The sequence below is a fragment of the Bombus terrestris genome, chromosome 11 (genome assembly GCF_910591885.1).
Source record: "Bombus terrestris chromosome 11, iyBomTerr1.2, whole genome shotgun sequence".
Taxonomy (NCBI): Eukaryota; Metazoa; Arthropoda; class Insecta; order Hymenoptera; family Apidae; genus Bombus; species Bombus terrestris.
In genome coordinates this window covers 9,227,818-9,248,535 of record NC_063279.1, presented here as the reverse complement: position 1 = coordinate 9,248,535, position 20,718 = coordinate 9,227,818, and the positions used below count along the sequence as shown (strand labels likewise).

General features: G+C 36.8%; 1 protein-coding gene across 3 annotated transcripts in view; it reads left to right on the top strand.

Annotated features, from left to right (window-relative positions):
* The window catches only part of LOC100652202 (UNC93-like protein), a 55,337-nt gene that overhangs the window by 29,011 nt on the left and 5,608 nt on the right, over positions 1-20,718 (top strand). For all 3 annotated transcript variants that reach the window (XM_003398924.4, XM_048410352.1, XM_012313739.3), the window contains exons 4-5: positions 13,830-13,992; positions 19,821-20,088. In XM_003398924.4, the coding sequence (XP_003398972.1) occupies positions 13,830-13,992; positions 19,821-20,088 (431 nt within the window). The remainder of the gene's footprint in view (positions 1-13,829; positions 13,993-19,820; positions 20,089-20,718) is intronic.

Sequence of the window (20,718 nt, the reverse complement as noted above, 5' to 3'; positions counted from 1 at the left end):
GTACGCCTGTTACCAAAATATAAATCCCGTTACTGCCGTCATTTCTCGTGTACTTACATTGTGGCGCCAACGACTCGGCCCAGCGCAGCGACCGAATAGCTTCCGGCAAGTGATCGAGTCATATAAGCGAGCCGGCCGGCCTGTCGGAGATTTGTCATTTCGAGCATCGGTGATCTCAGGATTCGTGATTTCGTGACCAGCAAACCGTCTCGAGCTGAGATTTACAGGCTACACAGAATTTTTCCCGATCATCCGATGTCGTCATTTGCATTTCAATCACGCGCTGTCTGTAAACACAGGGTAATATTATTTGTGCCTTTTCATAACAGTACATACTACCTCGTCCACCAAGGACGTCTGTCCTCTTATCCGGACGTTGGCAACGTTCTAATGATATACCGACGCTAAAAATATTAATAGCCGCGCACGCGGGAATGCTGATTTTCTATTGGCATTGGTGACGCTTCATCATCGATACACCACCAACGTGCATGTCGTTTCAAACATTTACATATGCATGGGGTCTGTACCGTTTTCATTGATAATTAATGCGTCTGGCCTTCCAACTCTTTAGATCGAAGCGATATCTTCCCATGGTAAGTGTGAAAACGGTGACGACACCTCTATCGTTTCATCTACAGTTTACCAGTCGCTGGGAGAATCTCATGCGTGATCTAAACGTGTCAACAAAAAATAAATTATTGCGGGCCGTTCTCACAATCTACGTGAATGAAACGAAGGATTCGTTAAGAGGAGGAAAAAAGTGGGCATTAGCGCGGTTTAGGTTTAGATTCGCATGGTGGCAGCTTTTTGTTGTAATCAACGATAATGTTCACGGTTGACCCCGAAGAGCAATTTTAAGGTAGGCTTTTATCGGAAATCTTAAAGGTGAATAGGAAAAGGTATATTTTTGACACGTAGAGAATTTTATCTTCTCGTGGAACTTGGGCATCGCGTAGAAACAGGAAGATTAGAAGTTATAGTTGCGAGACTTGTTCAAATAATACATCTATTTATCGCTATTACTGCATTTCAAATTTATGAGCTTCTAGTATCGGACTATGGAGAAACCAGAAGATCGTGAAAATTATGAAACTATATAGACTATGTTACATAAGAAGAATCGTAGAACTAAGTTACAAAGGAATTAGAAAATTACGGAGTATTTGAAAATTATGCAGGCTATTTTGTATAATGAGAATTATTGAATTATAAAACTACGAAGAAATGATGATAATTGCATCGTATAACGAACTTGCAAAATTTATAAAATACCCTACCTGATATCTTTATATAATCCTCGTACCTAATAGTTTCATTGTTAACGAATATATTCTCGCTTTGCAAAATAAGCTGCGTGGCAATTTGTAAATTTATTTCGTTCGTAGTTCGGACCTGAAATAGCATAATAAAATTAAGCTAATGAGTCGATCGATATTCGAAAGTTGTCTAAAAGCAGTTTGAAGGCAAGATAGAATAGTAAAAAATATCATAGTTACGTATAAAACGTGTTCGATGTTCATAATCTCGTAAGATTTTCAGAAACCTCTATGCGGTTATTATTTAGCAATTAGAAATGAATTATAAACACAAACTATGTTATAATTATATGTATCGCGTTTTAAGTGACATAAATAAATCATTATGATTGTATTTTGCCGCGTGAATAAGAAGAATCGTTCGAGTGCGAATTTTACGATTCTTTATGAATTACGTAAAGGCTAGACCATTATATACCGTATTACCGTGGATTCATGCTTCATTCATAGAATCGTTCAGATATGAGCCTCGTGTTCATGATTGTAGTCTGATTTACGATCGTACCTCACAATATCGGAGCGGTTGGAAAAATTGTTCTTTTCCTCTGTCATGTTATTCACGTCGATACGTCATACTAATTCGTGTAAATACGTAAAATCGGACATTTCTACAGAAATTATTATATCATCGAGCATGATTGCAAAAAGTAATGCTTATAGAGTTTTCTGAATTTTAAAGACAGATAATAATCATTCAAACGAAATTGTAACGTTAAACATTTTTATTTATCCTATCATCCTTTAAATCGATTTGGTTTAGATGCGATTTCCATTAAGTCTGTTTCGTGATCATGTTCTAGTAATAATTCACGTTTAACATTTCACATCATCAGAATCAAGTTAGTATGAAATCACCATTTTATTTGAACTTTTTTGGTAGCTGTGTAAGTTTAAAACAAAATTACTTTTATGTAACCATTTTACGCTTGATATTATGACACAGTTTTTTATTACATATACGTTGCAATTTATATTACACACTCTGTTAGGTGTGTTATTATACTGGAGTAAATTGTTAATTAATTGAACGATAAGCGTATTTGTTTTCATTAAAACTATCCTAAAATCTTAGCTGAATACGTTTTCATCGTAAAATCACCCGAAATTCCATTATTAATAATTAGTAAAAAAAAAAAAAAGAAAAATTTTCTTCACAGATTAAAAAAATGCCAGATCTCAAAAATTTCAAATGAATTATTTCTATTTAAATTAAACACGCTGCATAACACGATAAGTTTTCTAACGTAGCTGTAGCCGGAGCTCCTTTGTCTCTCCTTAGTATTGGTATACATAGTTGCCAGGAGAAAGGAATATCTCTTGTGCCAGAAACACTTGACTACTTTCGATTTCCGGCAGTCTGCGCTTTGATGAACATCCAATTCATCCTCGGTCGATTCACCTGCACAATAACAGAGCGCAACGCGCATTCCACGTGCTGCGCGTGAAATTGCACGTTTGATGATTCTGCGATTCCACTGGAATTCCGATTCCTGGAAAGATTAAGTTGCGATCGATCACAACCACTATCCTTCGTAATTCCGAAACGAGGTAAACGATTCCGCGCGATCGGCTTCGGAAATTAGCGAGAAATAACTGTATATGTCTCAGCTGTCATTTTCCATTGACAATGTACTACAGACACAAGCGTTTATTAGCTTCGCTTTTTTACGTCTGCAATCATGTTCTTACGCCAATCGCATATGGATGATTTTGGTTTCTTCACCGATAATGTATCTACTCGTTACAAACGTAACTTGAAGTTTCACGCTCATTAAGAACATATTTCTTTTGGTGCAATTTTTAACGTAGCAATTTGCGATCTTCTCAAATAATTTGCAGTCGTGTCTTCTAGCGTAAGCCTTCTAACTTAGGTCGTAAGTTTTCTTAGCGTCGATTAAGTAACGCCGCGAGAAATTGACCTCCGACTTTTTCAAATAATTTTTTAAATCAATATATATATATATATACATATCATTTTAATCTTGTTTGAATCCCAGAAAATTCCAATTGTTAATTCCAAGAAACGAGAATCTTTCTTCCAATTATTTTCTTCGGATAATATTTCTTTCTTTGATCTCTCTACGTTGCAATTTTTTCGAGCAATTCTTAACGTCAGTGTATCTCTTTTTACATATTTTTAATATCTAACGTTGCAACTTGTAAATTTCTCAAATACTTTTTCTCAATGTTTTTGCACGATTTTCCTCCTTTTCCTTATGCTTTTCAATAATAAGACCTTCTAGAGTACTTAATTTCCTTAGGTTACTATAGATTACTATTTGCATCAATTTTGACGCTCATATTATTGTTATATTCATCATCATTTGGTTTCTACAATCCTATAAACAATTTCACGCTACAGATTCGGATCTTAAGAAGATTTCCTGCACGTTTTTATCTAATTCGTCTGAAACGTTTTCGATAGGATTTACATTGAAAAATCAACACGTAATAATTGTAATTCATTACGTCGTGCTATTGCTGCTCTTTATTACAATATCATTACCAATAGCGAACGTGTCGTATCGTATCGCACAGTTCTCGACTTATCGTTCCAAGTCCATACTTGAATCGGCGCAGTTGCTTCACCAGCCAACCGTACTGTGTTATAACGGTTCAGAAGCCATTCCCGTGTGCATGTTGCAAGAGCAAAATCATCAGTGGGAAACTTTTGCACGGTAGATACACAGAGGCTGGCCGAGGAGGTCTTCGAGTTTCCGATTCACTCGCCAGCCCGTTTCCATCAGCTCTAGTCGCCTCTTATTCTTTCCTCTCGAGATAAAGCGATTCTTGCTGACCTTGCCGCATTGTTACGACCGCTGGTACCATGGATGACGTTATAATGGCGCTTAATGACGCTGGATTTTCTCTCCTTTTTATTTTTGCGCGCGTTAGCGATCTCCGTACCTGGCGAGAGCAACACACCAACACACGAAAGTATTTCAGCGCTCACCATAGAAAATCTTTGCGCCTATATCGTATGTACGATAGAACCTTACTTATCCGGACTAACAGGGAGAAAAACCTGTTCGGATAATGCAATTTCGGATGATAGAGCTATCGTTTTTCTCCTATTAAATTTCATTTATTCCAATACGCATTAAGATTAATCGACTGATTCTTTCAATATTTATGCATCCCGTGTCTATTTTCGCTGTTGAGTCATATAATTCTTTCAACGTAAGTAACTGCATAGGGTTATATTCTTCCTGTACTTTGAAATCATTGGAGTTCTTTATGCTTCGACATGAGAGGACACCTCTTCGTTACCACTTTCGTTGACTGTTTTCATTCGTCTCTATCGAAATGAAACCGTTTAATTACACGAGTATATTTCAGGTTTTCTTACCGCTGATTCGAGTAATCTACGTGCTTTAGATAACTTTCAATATCATGCTGTTGTTTTCTAATATCTGTGATCGTGGCTTTTCCAACCTTATACATCTCTGCTAATCTTGTTGCACTTACGTTGTAACTTACGTCGTGTTTTATTCCCATAGTTGAAACGCTATTAGTTTCATACAATCAGAATTCACTCGATCGAATAAAGCAATCAAATTAATCAAATATGTATACAATTTGAAACGGAAGAAAGTGATCTCTTGGTGAGAAATATTAAGCTTTGATAATAAACGGTTCGAATAATAGAACGTTTAGATATTAGGGTATCCGTATTAGGGAGCTCTATTGTATTATACAAAATATCCATTATCACTGTAACATCCATTTTAACGTTAATGGATATTGTATAAGATTTATGAAACTCTCTCAGGAAATATTAATTTTGTTGACATTGTATTCTAACGCATCCTTTGTTCGTTACAATAAACTGCAAGGTTTTATTAAAAAAAAGAAAAAAAGGAAAAGGAAGGTACAATAGCACTTTGTAACTGCATTAATGCAATTGTATAAAAAAAATCGATTTACGATGATACAGCTTGATAAAGAATGCAAATTGTTGCTCTACGATCTTTTTCTTCTATCCGCAATAAGAACAGAGTTATAACCCGGCCCAGTTTCTAGACTCGTTGTGCATAATAAAATCAGCCATTCACGCAGTGTGTCAGTATTCCTCAACGGTGGAAGTCGAATAAATGAAAGATTCGTAACACCGTGTGTTCTGCAATGATTCTGCAATCGCTATTCTGACTGAGTTCTACTATCGACTGGCATAGTGGTCGCGACTAGTGTTGCAACTGCATATTACGTAGATCGGAAAGTTTTGTCGCTTTTACTCGTACATGCGTTTATTGGTTTAGGTTTAGCAGTTTCTGTCAGGTAATGAAATATTCGAGCGAATACTTCTCCCAGTTAGATATCTCAATCAGAATTATTTTATTGTTCGATAAAATAGCAGCGAAATTGAAACATAAAAATGTTTCGAATATCGTGACAAGCACATACATTAAATATAAATATTTTCATGGTACGAAAAACTAGTTTATCATATTGCTACAAACACTTTGATTTCTTCGTGCTACATAAAATTATGCGATCTAAGTGGAAAAAGAAAGATAGTAAGAACAAAGATATCGGACGAATCTTTGGAATTCTCTTTCATAGGCACGATACTAAAAAACAGAATTCGATGTCTAATGTAAATTAAATGGAAAAAAAATGCAAATACAATGTTGCCTTAACGCAATGCCGACTCTTATTATCAACGTATTAATTGCGTGAAAACTCATTGTTCGAGGAAAAACTGTCGGAAATATACCGAGGAAATCTTTGTAAAAAAAAAAAAAAAAAAAGAAACGAGAGAAGTCAAAATAACGATATTCTTTTCGTGAGATTCATTCTGTAATATAGTACTTGTGAATGGAACGACATATTTACTTTCCTCGTTCACGGTATCGCGATAAATATCAAAAGAAAAATTCGAGTTCTTTCGCTTGTAATTTATAATTTTATAATTATATAATTAATAATTTTAGCTTATCTTTCGTTGAAACTATTAATTATTACACCAATTGAAAATCACCTGACAATCATCGAAAATTGTTGTAGCTGGAATATCGTTTGTCCATGCTTATTTTTAGTTCATTCTTCGTGCATTTCTCTAATTCCACGCTTCCTGTATCATTAAACGATTCGAACAATGAAATACTTGCCGCGAAGAAGGTATCTTGTTGCATACATCAACGATACTTGTGCCGCATTTTACCTATCCTTATAGAATGCAATTATGATATCGTCTCTTTCATCGATTGAATGGAGTATTGTGAGACCGTGACATAAATCATAGCGTCGGACAAATAAAAATGTAATTTCCATTAGGTAATGATAGTTTGCATCGTTCGTGTATGTGAAAAATAAAAAAGTTAATTTTTCCTGTTTTTACTGTAATTTCGATAGTTCTAGTTTTCGAATCTTCTCGTAACGCTTGCAAATAAGATAAACATTTTTACTGCGTATTGACGCTTGTCTGTATGGCGATTGGTAATCTGTGTCGCGAAAATTTAAAGTGCAAATTTAAAAATGTAAAAAGGAAAATACACAGAGTACACGAAAGGTGAAAACACGAAACGATATAAGATTTCTGTCTTATTAATAATATCATCCGATATTTGATCGATGAAAACCCAATTCTCTGCTTAGCTTCTATCTTTTTAGTTGCGGCCGTAAAGATATGAATTTGCTTAAACATCCGCGTGTAGCAATTTCTAAGATGTCAGATAAAGTATAGGTTTATAAATTATTGACTTGATTGAAATGTGGTATATAAAACAAATTTGTACAGACATATAGAGGAAAGGTGAAGCAGAGAAATCTTATCTTCGATAAGCATCGAGCTATTTCTGCTTGAACTTGAGAACAAACAGGAACAAAGATAGTTACTACTCTTAATGACTAGTCTCCTTTGCTTTTCATTCTTCTATCTTGTCTCCTCTCGATTCTCTCCTTTTATTCCTTTTCCTCCTCTTCTCTTGCTTGTCTTCCATTCTACTCTTTCCTTTTTCGTCTGCTCCTTGTGTTCCTTCTCTTCTTAGCCCCTTCTGTCTCCTCTTACTTTCCTCTGTCTCTTTTCTTCCCTCGTTTTCTTCATTCTCCCGCTTCCATCCACCGTTAAATTTTCCACAAATGCGTAAAAATCGGCCAGTCTACGATTATCGCAATCATTCCCCTTCGCAAGGAATATTTTCTCATATTTCCAGAACAATAAGGATTCGGTTTTCCCAGAAAAAAAGGATGATTCACGTTTCTCGTACGTGACGTTCCATAAAATTCGAACACGTATCGATATTAAATCCGTATATATATATCTATTTATCTATACTAAGGTGGCCGGAAACCCGAGCGACCTTGCATTCGACAGAAGCTACTTAAACGCTTCGACGTTGTTTTATCGTGGTGAACGGTTTCGCGCGACCGATGTTTTCCACCTCGCGTTTGTCACACACACGTTTACGATCGATTAACGGTCCACGGCTAATACTTCATTCCATTCCGCGAACATATTTCTGATCGCTCCTTTTTCCTCCTTTCCTTCAACTTCTTCTTTTTTTTTCTTTCTTTCTCCTTCGTTCATTAGATACATGTAGATAAGTATAGTTAACGCAGCTAGAAATGCAATCGGTAGCGGGCTATGAGTCAGACATTCTTGAATTATGTATTTGGATTAGCCGATGGCTTGTTTAATGTTTACAAGCTGACACATTCTAGTTAGAATGTTCACGTGCATGACTTGCACGTACGTTGACACTCGTACCGTGCACTGCACAATCGCAGACCAGGATCGAATAATATTTAACGTTCGACAATCTCGAGTCAATAAGATCTATGATTTGTATTAGGTATACAATGGTCAGTGGTAGATAAAAGACAGTTTAAAAAGTAAATGATATCGTTATAAGTTTACGAAATTAAATTGTATTTGACAAGTGCGATATAGATAGTTGCGACGTATAACGAGTACGGCGACTCGTCGATATACACGCAAGCTTATAAATATTATAATTAGTGCAAAGTGGAAAAATGCACGAAATACATACTATGTGCGAAGATACATATAGCGTGCAAAGTGTAGCACCCAGCACAGTACTTAAGTAGATAAAACAAATTTCTCTATAGGTTCTCTGTTTCTTTATTTGTCTTCGTAGTGAGACAAACTTGCGTAAATATCCGCGGTGTAGTTACAAGAAACATTTTCAGATATCATTAGCGTGTTAAGGCTAAGGTCGGAGGTAAGTTTCAGATCGAGGCCGGTGTTACGTTCGGCATGCGTTTGACTCCGACACGAGTTCACAGTTGGAATCGCAGAAAGAATAGAATTTTTTGTGTTTAATTTTGTGTTAATGTTTAAATATCAACGTCATCGCCAATAACGACCACGAATGACATAATCGTTATAAATTCGTTTGTTCGGAATTTCCTAATTGAATTACATAAAAACGTTAATCAAACATATGTATCTAAGCGATGAAATAATCTGGAACAGTAGTTTCGTGTTTGTTAGCAGATCGATTCGCAGAACAGTGCGAGTTAGAGCTACTTTAACGGAAATATAGTACGTAATATTAGGTTCGCGAACGTGAACATTGACTCGTGGCGGTCGATGAAAACTTTGCGCAGGGGCAGGAGGATTTTATCTGGCACTTCCTCTCAACCGTCTTGGGAACTATGTTAATGAACATGATTGGCATCGTATTTAATGACGATATCTAACTGTTTGATTCTTGGAAGATCTTCATTTTAATAAGGCTGTTAAAAATTGTTCTACGTAATTTGATGTTACTCGGTTCCTTTCGAAATGAAAGTAGCTACGAAAATATTCTTGTTACGTCGTATCGTTAAATCGTGTATATCGTCTATTTTATGTTTTCTCGTTTATGTTGTCGAATTAATATTATAATTAACGTTAATAAAAATTTAGTAAATTTATTACGTACTGAAATATATGAAGGATACATCCACACTAACTAATTCGATAAATACATAGTAATGTAATATTTTCTACGACAACAGCTTCGTGTTTGTTTCATTCTTAATAGAGCTGTTTCTTAAGAATGATTAAAATGTCGTAAAAAAATGACCGACGAGTTTCACGTAAAACTCTGTTTGTCGTTCGACGTTGAGAATGGAAATTATGCTCGCGAGTTCAGGAGGAAAGAAACAATACAGAACGATTTTCGCGTAACTAGGTTTACGTAAATCCTTGCTGGCGAACTTTCGATTACCCAGACATCCAGTATCTAGCGTGTAATTAATTTACTGCTGTTCTCCAGTTCAATTCAGAAGATTATGCCAAGCCTCTTGTCCGGGAAATTTAGCGTTAAGAACGCAACCAATTGTACGCTATTCGCTTCCGTTAAACATATTTCATTACGATTTCGTGTTTCTTCTGATCTTCCATGTAAGTCACTTACAGCACAAAATTCGTCGTGTTTTAAGGCAACAACAAGTCTTAAAACTTTCTCAAAACAGAGTACACTGTACAGTGTAAAGCGTACATATATTTGTCAAGTGACCAGAATACGTTTGTCCCTGATACAACTAGCGAGACTCGTTTCAACCGATGATTGGCCATTGCAAAATCTTCAAACAGACATCGATGACTCTGAGAATTGGCATGAAAATGTAAATAGAAAAGTATACTTCAGCGATAAAAAAAAGTGTTAAGATTCAAGGTTTCGTTCGAATCTTTTTACGTTAGAATAAAATTAATTTACAAGTTCATTGGAAAGTAGTACGCGAATATTATAGATATATTATAATAAATACACCAAGTAGACTATAAATCATATAAATATATAAGACAAGTATGTTTAGTAAATTCGGCGATAGATTTCTAAACTTTCAGAAGAACATACAGATTTTCTTATTTTAACACTTGAAATCTATCACGAACGCACTCCGTTCGAATTTTATTTTAATACTGTCCTGTCGCAATAATACCATCGCGACGTAATTATTTATAAGCATTACGAACGATCATTTTTCTATCCTTTGTTCGTTGTTCAATGATAATAAAACATAGAACGCCGCTTGTATAATTTCGTTAATTCCACAATCTCAAAAAGATATACCGCTGCGAGATCTTACCCATCCTTGACCATTCAATGGTTTAAGGGTTAATAATCGCCAGAAATCCAAACAACACAGATTCCTCGGGTCGTAAAACGTACCTTTGAATGCTAACCACAAGAAGATGGCCACGGTCGTTTAGCACCAGGCCGTTTAAAATTTATTTGGCGAATTGGCGAACGTCGCCCGAGGCTGCAGCGACTCTAAAAACCTCGGCTTCTCTCGCACGTCGGCCGGGTTGCTTCGTTCCACCGACTTTCTTCTGGCTGCTGAATCGCTGATCCCTCAGCCCCCTCAGGGTAGATCGTATTCAAGTGATCCGTGGCTAAATTTAGCAGCAGGATAATTTACCGGATTCTGTTGAACGGCTCTTTTACGAGTGTTCGCCTGCCTCTCTGCCTGACATGCTCGCCATGAGGATTTCCGCGATCTTTCTCTCTCGAAATTATCGACCTTCGTAGCCGATCGTGGATCCAGCAACTCGTGTAAAAATCCACCCTCTCCCTTCGTTCTCCGGCTGTGTTACGCGTTCGAACGTGTACACGCGTTTCACGTTCGACTTGAATTCGGAATTTTCTTTCGGTGAAAAAACCGTGACAAAAATTTGAACCGGTTTTTCGCCGAGATATAACGAACGTAGCCAGCCTTCATCGCGAAACGAAGCAAGTACGTACTACCACTTTGTACGGTGTACGGTGTACGTACAAGGTGTTCCACGCGAACGGGTCAACATAGAGCCACGGAAAGATAGAAGATAGAGAAGAAAGTTTCATTAGGCGAGATTCAGTGGTCTCGGATGATAGGCGATTGGACGCAATTATTTTCAAGATTCTTTATTCGTCATCCGTATTTTTTCGTATCGCAATCGACGCATCTCTAATTCCGCTACGCACTTTGGATCGTTTTCTTTCGTTGTTCGTTTCGATCGTGTCTTCTTTAGTTGAAAATAGCGCGAAACGGATCATCGTTGATTTATTTGAATTTTTGCCTCAATGTTATACTAAAGCTTTTGTCAAATACCTCGTGCAAGAATTTACGCTTACTAAAACGACAGTGACATCGGCATATGCATAAAGATTCGAGAACTACGATAATAAATATACACGAGAATACGTCGCAGAAAGACTTACGTCTTTCCCAGTTTTCCACTTCGTACATTTTACGGAATTAAATTTAACGATATTTATCTTCTATGCGAAGTTATACTCTGCCAAAATTACACACTGACTGCTACGAAGTAGCAACTAAATATTTGAAATTCGACGAGAAGATAACAAGATAGCGAGAAGCTTCGATTTTCTTCGGCTTCCAGATAAACGACACTTTTAGGTCGCTTGACTGAGTTGCCTGAAACATCCTGTATATGCACGTTAAGTCTGTTCCTCTGCGTATAAATGTACAGAGTTCATTCGAGGGAATTTTCAAGGAGAAGTTATTTTATGCACTATGTTTTTGCGAGGCGAACGTATCGCAAGATTACAATGCTACGCTTAAGCTTTCCACGTCTGATTTGGATAAACCTGAACGTTGAAGTATACCGAGACTAGAATTTTATATCGTACCACTTGTAAAATTATTCCTTCGATCAACCGGTCGTGTCTTCGAGAGACGAACGTTCGTTTTAATGAGCCCGCGTCTTGTAAATGTAAAGTTTATTGCTCATTAAGTGTTGGTTTGCTTTATTACCATGTAGATTGAAGATTCTGACGAAGATGAAACGATTAACAACGAATCTCTTCCTTTGCTCTGAACCTATAAAAATGACTGATCCTGTCGTGTAATCAGAAATTTAATTATACAATATATCTTTATATCATATATTACTAAACAGTATAAGCATCGTTTCTTTAACAACTGTTTATTGTTTGTCATTACTTTTCCGTAAAACTTGTTTTTTTCTTAGCAATAGGTTCCTGGAAACGATTTTTATAATCTTCTGGGATATCCAGCTTCTTGTAATGAAAACAACGTTTCCTAAAGATCAAAATACCAATAAGATAATTTATTTTGTCCCAAAACAGAAGATCTTTCCTTTCTGTTGGAAAACAACACTCCTTCTATAGATTACCTCAGACTTTTATTGTTAATTCGTGCGTTTAATCGTATAATAAAATCGACAATTAAAATTGCCATCGACAGCTTCTTGAACGATCCAGTAGCTAGATCCAGTAGCTAGTTACATTTCTTCGCGTTCTAATTAACTGACTTTTGATAAAAATTAAACTACCAATAGAAAGATTTCTAAATAAAGAAAGAGGGGAATTCCAATTACCTTCGTCTCGTTATCCGCAACTGTTTAAACAATTATAATCTATCGCAGGTGTTTTGAGAGAAATGTCGTGCGTAAGAAGAGTTACAAGTTAATGCTTCAAGTGTCAGAAATCATATTTCAAAACAGGAAATACTTGTGTTTGTCTTTGACAAGTTCTTTTTGCATATCGTGGTATTTCCATCACGATTAATATATTCCAACTGGTTGTTAATCAATCCACGAGCGTTCTACCTCACTGATTTCTGTCAACATTTCGCAATACATACATTTCGAATCATGGGAGTATCAAGGCTCCATTGACAGCCTCCACTGTCACAGGCGTTCGAGATTACTTACTTAGCATAGGAAACCGGCACCACAAATGTATTAGAATAAATATACCAAGCCAGATAAGCCTCTACAACAATACACTTACGGTTTGATTGCGTTGTTACGCTATTTGAAAACTACAGGATTTAAGCTACGATTAAAGGAGCACGATGATGTGCAACGTTCTTTTAGCTGATTAAACCAGACACTTAATCCTAAATCTAAATAAAACTATAATTATAATATAAAATTATACGAATGTAATGTAATATAAAATTGTATGAAGATATTTTTGAATTTATTTTCTCGTAAGAGAACGTGCCATATCATCGTGTTTCTCCTCTGTAGCTTTTCCTATTACGTTTGAAGATTTCAAAATACCGATTGTCACAACATTTCAAAATATTTATCGTTGCAAATTATAGCTTTGATTTCTTGCCAAACCTCGTACATTCATCACTTACTCTTCTAAGTATTGACATCTTTCGATCCAGTGGCTCATCTTTCACTTGGACCATTGAGATATTCGTCAAACATCGAGCGTAGTATTTTCAATTATCGAACAGTAAATATCGAACAGTAAATAAGAATGGATTTATCATACTCTTTTCCTCCTCCGGCGTTTATTTATTTTTCTTCCAAATTCAAAGACGGCGAAGCCTGAAAGTGCTTGGAAGGACGTTCGTTCAGGAATTTACGAAAATCGCCGAAATTAACAGGCATCCGTTTCTGCCGCGACACGGACAATTTTCACTTCCGACACTTGCGTCGTTTACCATTTCTGTGTCGCTTCCACTTGTCGATTATGTCTGCAACCTCGAAGCAACTTGTCGAATTAGTCGCGCGACGAGAGCTTGGACTTAATTCGGACGGAATAACGAGAATTCTCTTCTTCCCTGTTGCAGGTATGGCGAGAAACAAAGAAAAGTGGACAGTCAAGAGCTCAGTGGTATACAATTGCTCTCGGCAACTGCTTATCAACTGAAGAAGCCTTATCAGCAGCTCCTTATACCAATCACAATATGGATCGGCATGGAGCAGGCGTTCATCGGTGCAGACTTTACACAAGTGAGTAATTAGCATTGTTGACAACTTCTACGATACTTTAATTTCACATCGATGTAATCAAACGTTGCCTTACGAGCAAAAATAAGGAAAAAAGAACACATTAGCTTTTCGACTTCGATGTAAGAACTTGATTTTTGTTTAATAATCTATGAACGAGATTCTCTCGATGGAGAATTTCATTAATTTTTGAAAGCACGATATCGTCGTACGTGATTACACCAATACTCATTTTACGTATACACAATGATTTACATAATAACACTTAGGAATATTCGTTTTAATCGAGATATAAGATCGATAAGATATTAAGTTAGTTGATGTGAGCGTGATTTTTATTTTTTATTGTTTTATCGTGTTTTATATATCCGTATATTTATCCCACGTTTGTTATTCTATTATTTGTATAATCTTCGTACGAACTGTTATTGTTCGATTTTTATAACATACAGTCCGCGATTCTTCCGACGAATAAACTAACAATTTCAACGCGTTTTATTGCGTTTGGACAAAAACCACGCATTTAAGGATTAAGTTAACGAGTTTCCAAGAGTTCGACGATATATTGTCCGACGGTTGCTTAACGACTCGGGCAATTATTTACGACTCACGAGGCAGAACAATCGAACAACAATGAGATTCGTATAACTTCGCCCACGCTGCTCGTTACAAAATGAACGAGCCCGTTGTCGGTGGAAGCTTGGTTCGATAAGACATCGATTACGAACCAACTATTATGCATTCGAGAATGAATCTCTTCACGTCGAAGAAACCGAAGCGAAGAATCGAGACGATCTCGTGAAACGTGACCGACCATTTGAAAGTATAATAATATTGGTTAGAATAATGGTTTACGCAGAATTATCCAACCGATTATCCAAGAATTCTTCGTTGCTCGTTTCAGAAATTTGCAACACAATTTCAATGTTTCCACTCTAGCCTATCGTAGCGCATTTATATCGTAACAAAATAAATAATTTTGTAACAGTAACATTTCTTTAGCAGAATTTTTATCATTAATTTCCATCATCGGTATACGCTACAACTTGCTTCGTCTGCGTTCCATTTATTTGCATCTCGTTGCTTGCAACTTCATTTACCGCGACCAGGTTTAATAGTTAATGGCCGATTAACCGAACTTTCGCCGATTAAATCCACTTATTAGTATCGCGTGATCGAACGACGATAAATAGCAAAGGAGCGTACGAGTTATACGGATGACGAATATTTATGAAAATTGATATTTTTATAAATGAACTGATTTTGCAACGAATTAAAAGATCAGGAGCTAGCCAGAGATTCGTTTCACTCGTCAAATATTATAACTGGATACTGTTAACACTAGAACCACAGATAGTTAACACGAAGCTATTTCTACCACAACCAGTGGAAATAACTGGTCTTTAAAAAATGCGTAACGATAGAATATTTTTATATCTATTGATTTATTACTTTCTTACAGAAGCAATTATTCCATGTTATCCCTAAACGAGGGTCAACACATTTATAAAATTGTAGAACCAGTCGTTTTGACTGCCGTGGTATTTCTAGTGTTAGTATCTAGCTATCTAGCGATCGATCCGGAATTTTCCTGATAACTGATATCATATCGAATGATACGCAGTAAAAATTTGAAAAACGCGTGGCAAGTTGTACAAAACGAAGAAATTGGTTAATTCGGGTTCGATAAACAGATTGCAGGACCCTTTTACTCTTTGACAAGTACCGGTCATTTTCACTGGTATTGGTATAAGTAGCCTTGATATAAAATTATTTTCAGTTTAAAAAGCAAAATAAAATTCATTATATTATTAAAAAAAATATAACACGAAGTAGGAATGTGAAAATAAATTTGTAAAACCAGCCAATTCGGCTGGTGTGGTAGTTCTAGCGTTAAATAGTTTACATATTTTTACACGTTACGCGCATTCTGCCTCTACGTCCCCCGATTTCCCATAAACGCACTAAGAACACGTAATTTACGCGATTTTTATTACAAGTAGCTACATGAACTTGGTCTCGTCGCCGATATCTCTACGCCTTTTTGCGAAAAAAGAAGAAATCGAACAGGGGTTCGGTCGTAATATCTTACGTGGTATCGTCGTATGAACGTAATGGTATCATGTTGGACGATGAAAATCCATTGGATGAGAGGGAGAGAAAAATAAAAGAAGAAACGCAGTAACAAAAGCGAACAGTAAACTAAAATCGTTAATCATTATCCTCATCAGATGCAACACAAAAAGCTGGCTAGGATCACCCGGATACTAACCGGATACAGAACGGCAGGTTCGTGATGCGTAACGGCCATGCGAGGTCGTACAATTGTTCTCCGGAAATACATGCTACTGATCACAGATATGCTGAAATATCGGCTGAAGCACGCATCCTTTGGCTTTTAAAGCGCTGAATGACTTTAAATTATAAGTTGTATAATATACGATTGGCTCTGCGTACAACTAAAAAATCGCCAGCATGAAAATGAATGGCGTATAAATACGGCATTGATCGTAAATATACGGTCGTATATATTCGGTCGATCTTTGGTAACGCTGAATTTTCATACGCGAGAGAAAAAAAGAACATTATCGTCTATTTCCTTGAGAAATTGGGTAAAGCGTACGTTTGAAAGTTATCCGTTAAAGAGATAAGGAATCATTAGTATTAATTAGTATTAGCTTGATATAATTCTTTATTTTGGCTTTTAATCTTGCGATTAGAATTTAGGAGTCGGAGTTAGAAGTCTCCTGTAAATTCCTAGTTTGCCACGTTCGAGTACAAAGAGGCTCTCGAACAACGTTTCCACAAGATTTAACAATTACAAGGTTCTTAGAACGTCAATTTAGTTCTTTGCGATTATCTTGTAAAAATTATTTACATAGCGTCATGTGTATAAGTGCAATGATCGTAAAGAATAAAATCGTCGTAGATCCTTGCAATTAAGTGATTAATTCCTATTGAAGATAAGCTCGAGTCTGCCAGGTACATTTTCCTGGTAATTCACACTGCTAATGGACATTCCTTTAAATTTGGCAGGATGTAATTTAGTTACGAAATTCGAGTAGAAAAACTCGTGGCAATTTCGTAGTAACAGTGGCAAGTAATTTTCCATTCGTTCGTATAGATACGAGGGCAGATTGGAAAGTTCCCGGAATGACAATAGCAATAACAATTAATGCAATTCCCAGCGGCGATTCCTCAAACTTTCCCATCCGCCCTCGTACGCATTTCACCAGCGTTCGTCCTTTCTTGCCTTCATTTTTCTATGTTCACTTTGCTCTCGTTTCAACGAACCAAACGTTTGATTTAACAAACAACGAAATGGAAACAGATAGGCGCTCGAACAGAAATCTCGTATTCAAATTTCTCCGTCTGAATTTCCCCGTTTCTCTTTAAACGAATTGAAAATTATTTCCAATGCACTTGAAATATCATCCAACGTTGCAGAGATACGGATATCGGTTTTGAAAACGAGCAAAACAGCGCGACAGGATTACTGACCAATCGATCATAGTATGCACGTACCTACGAGCAATGATATAAGTATAGACGTATGCGTATGCAAAATACGAGGGGAAAAAAGAAGGGGAAGAAAAGGAGCAAAAGGAGATGATACAGTTTGGAAGGTAAACCTGTTGGAAACCAGTTCGATGATGAAATATGTGGGCAAATTGGGCAAGGAATAAAGTAATTGGAAGAATAAACGCTACTGGAAAGCATCGGGGATGTTGGGATGCTGACTTCCATTGAATCAGCTGGTTCGACATGTTATAAATAGCCCAGAATCTTATTCTTGCAGCAATTCCCCGATACCACTTCCATACCTGGAATCTCGTGAACCAGTATTTCTTCTTTTTTTCTCGTTCTACTGGTGCATCGATGCGATGGTGTGGCTGGACCCTGCGCAGCTATCACGCACACCAAGTGGCTAAATGAAAGCACGTAGGAACGACGAACGCATCTTCGCAGCGTGCACAGTGTCAGCGAAATTTCTTTGATTCTGTGATCAAGTTTCCTTACTTTGGATTTACGTTATCAGCATTGTTTCGCACGTTGCGTTCATCCTATCGTGAGAATTTCGTCAAATTGTATTATTTTTATGCGACAGACGATTTTTGAGATACGATGCTCCTCGAAGAATGAATTTATGATAGAAGTAAATATAGGAAAGAAATGTTTAGTCTCCACGTTACTTCTATCGTCTGAATTTATTGTTTTCTAATATTTCGGTTGTTTCCAGGTATATTAAATATTCTTCCTAAGTGTGTTAGTTCCTATTATGTTATGATTCTATAATATATAATAATAATAATAATTTATTCAATTTCCATCTCGCGGTCAAGAAACGCCACTTGGACTTACAGCTTTTCTAATTACACACATCCTCGTTCGATCCTCTAACTCGTTCTTCCATACTTCGCTATCATATATTATAATTATAATTCTTTTATGCGATATCAGATATAAACTTACATTTCATATGTGAAAATAAGGACTAGATATTAGACGGAAAAGAAATATTTAGTACAGGTATCTTAAAGTAGTAGAAATACTCGAAAATAATAAATTTCCACTTATCTGTTCTTTTATTTGTTGAAAATATATAATAATTTCTCGATCATAGAAAATTATAACACATAATATACATTCGTAAGAAAACTACAACGAGATGCTCTCATTAACGAACACTCAGTATGCAGGATAAGATCGCTCACGATCGATTGATCACATTGATCAACTCCATACCGTAGGACTCTACTTATCGGGATTAGTGGCGGGACAAAAAGTTTATATAATTGGAGTTCGTATAATGGCAGTTTGCCAATTATCCCCGCTACCTGCCACTTTTCGTTCGTATAATAGGATCTCGAGTTCAGGTTGACGAGTCGAAGCAGCGAAACTTCAATTAATCGAGCGTTAACCACGAAACATCGTTCGAACAAACGATGTTCGCGTAGATGAGCTTCCATCGTAATTTTTAGAAGGAATGAACATTTCCGAAAAATAATTTAATAAAGATACCAGCATTGTTTTCAATTTTATCGCAGAACCTACCATTATTTATGCTATCTTTACGTCGTCGAACTCACAGAAGATCAGTCCTCGAGAATGAAACATTAAATCGTGTAACTTACGTAACGAAATTCAGAAACAAGGAAAAAGTAGAATCGACCACTTGCCTTACGACAGCCGCATAAAACTCAGCTGTTGAAAACCATCGAACCTGTAACCTTTTTATTACGATCCTTTCCTATCAACTTGATTTCATCGATCCGTTACGAACGTGCAATGTATCCGCTACCTGTAACCAGACATTCCGCGAATCAATGTGAGATCATCTGTCACGTTTTCGCGAACATCGCTGGATCTTAACTGTTAAAGTGGTCATCGCTTCTAAGAAAACTCTACATCTGGTCTTTTTAGTTTTCTCAAGCGCTGAAGCCATCGACAGCGTATAGACAAAAGACTGGAACAAGGACCCACCATAAACATAAACTTTTGGTCTATTGGCCTTCTAAGTGCTATTGGTTTATGGATGGTCCTTGGAACAATCCTTAAGATTATTAAGGGTACGCAGTAAGGATGCGTGGACATCTGGATGCAATCATACCTTCGGTGCATGATCTGGTCTCCGTGACATTGGTTTCGGAGTGTTCAGTTATAGGGTAACATTGCTAGCGTGCGGATCTGGACCAGCTCAAACTGTATTCTTACTTGTAACTTCACTTCTCTATTAAATATATATTTTTCTACCTTACAATTTATCCACGCGTTTCTCTCTTTATACAATAACTTCAACATTAACAGTACTCGATCCTTCTCTTTTTCAGGCCTACATTTCCTGCGCGTTGGGTGTACACCGGGTTGGCTACGTTATGATCTGCTTCGGAGTGGTGAACGCTATTTGCTCCTTGGTCTTCGGCTCTTTGATGAAATTCGTCGGAAGACAGCCACTTATGGTGCTGGGCGCTATCGTTCACGTTAGTCTTATCGTCGTGCTACTCCACTGGAAACCGCACCCCGATAACCCTTACGTTTTTTACACGGTTTCCGGGCTGTGGGGTGTTGGTGACGCTGTTTGGCAGACGCAAGTCAATGGTACGTATAACTTTGCTTTTGGAGGATACAGCGGAGCAATGGTTCCTGTCACGATGGTCGTCGATAACCCTCGTTCGTCGCTACATTTTTCTGCGCTATCGTCTACGATAAGATAAATTTCACGGATTAATAGATCTTCGACGATGCGAATGATTCGTTAGCTTGTTACAATGCGGTTGATATTATTGGGTTGGCAACTAAGTGATTGCGGATTTTGTCATTGGTGGTACTGATAATCATTTAGTTGGCAACACAATATTAGAGTAATTTGTGGGTTAAAAATGCGCAAATATAATATAACGTAATATTTCGCAATGATTAAACGTTACTGTATAGCACACGTCAGTGTGCATCGGTAGCTGCCAGGGTAAAATGCAGGAAATTCACGTGGTAGTCGTGCGAATCTTGCTTTTAACTACTAGAATATACATTATTATCTAAAAAATCGATTATCAGCTGTTCGATTATCACGAATCTCTTACATACGCTGATTTCTATTAAAACAATTTCATTTATGACTATTTGAATAACTATGAGAAGAGATGGGAACGGTGATAACGATAGATTGTTTTTAACGAGCCAGTCTGAATATTTGTGTCGGTTTCATGGTACGTTACAAGTGAAATTAGA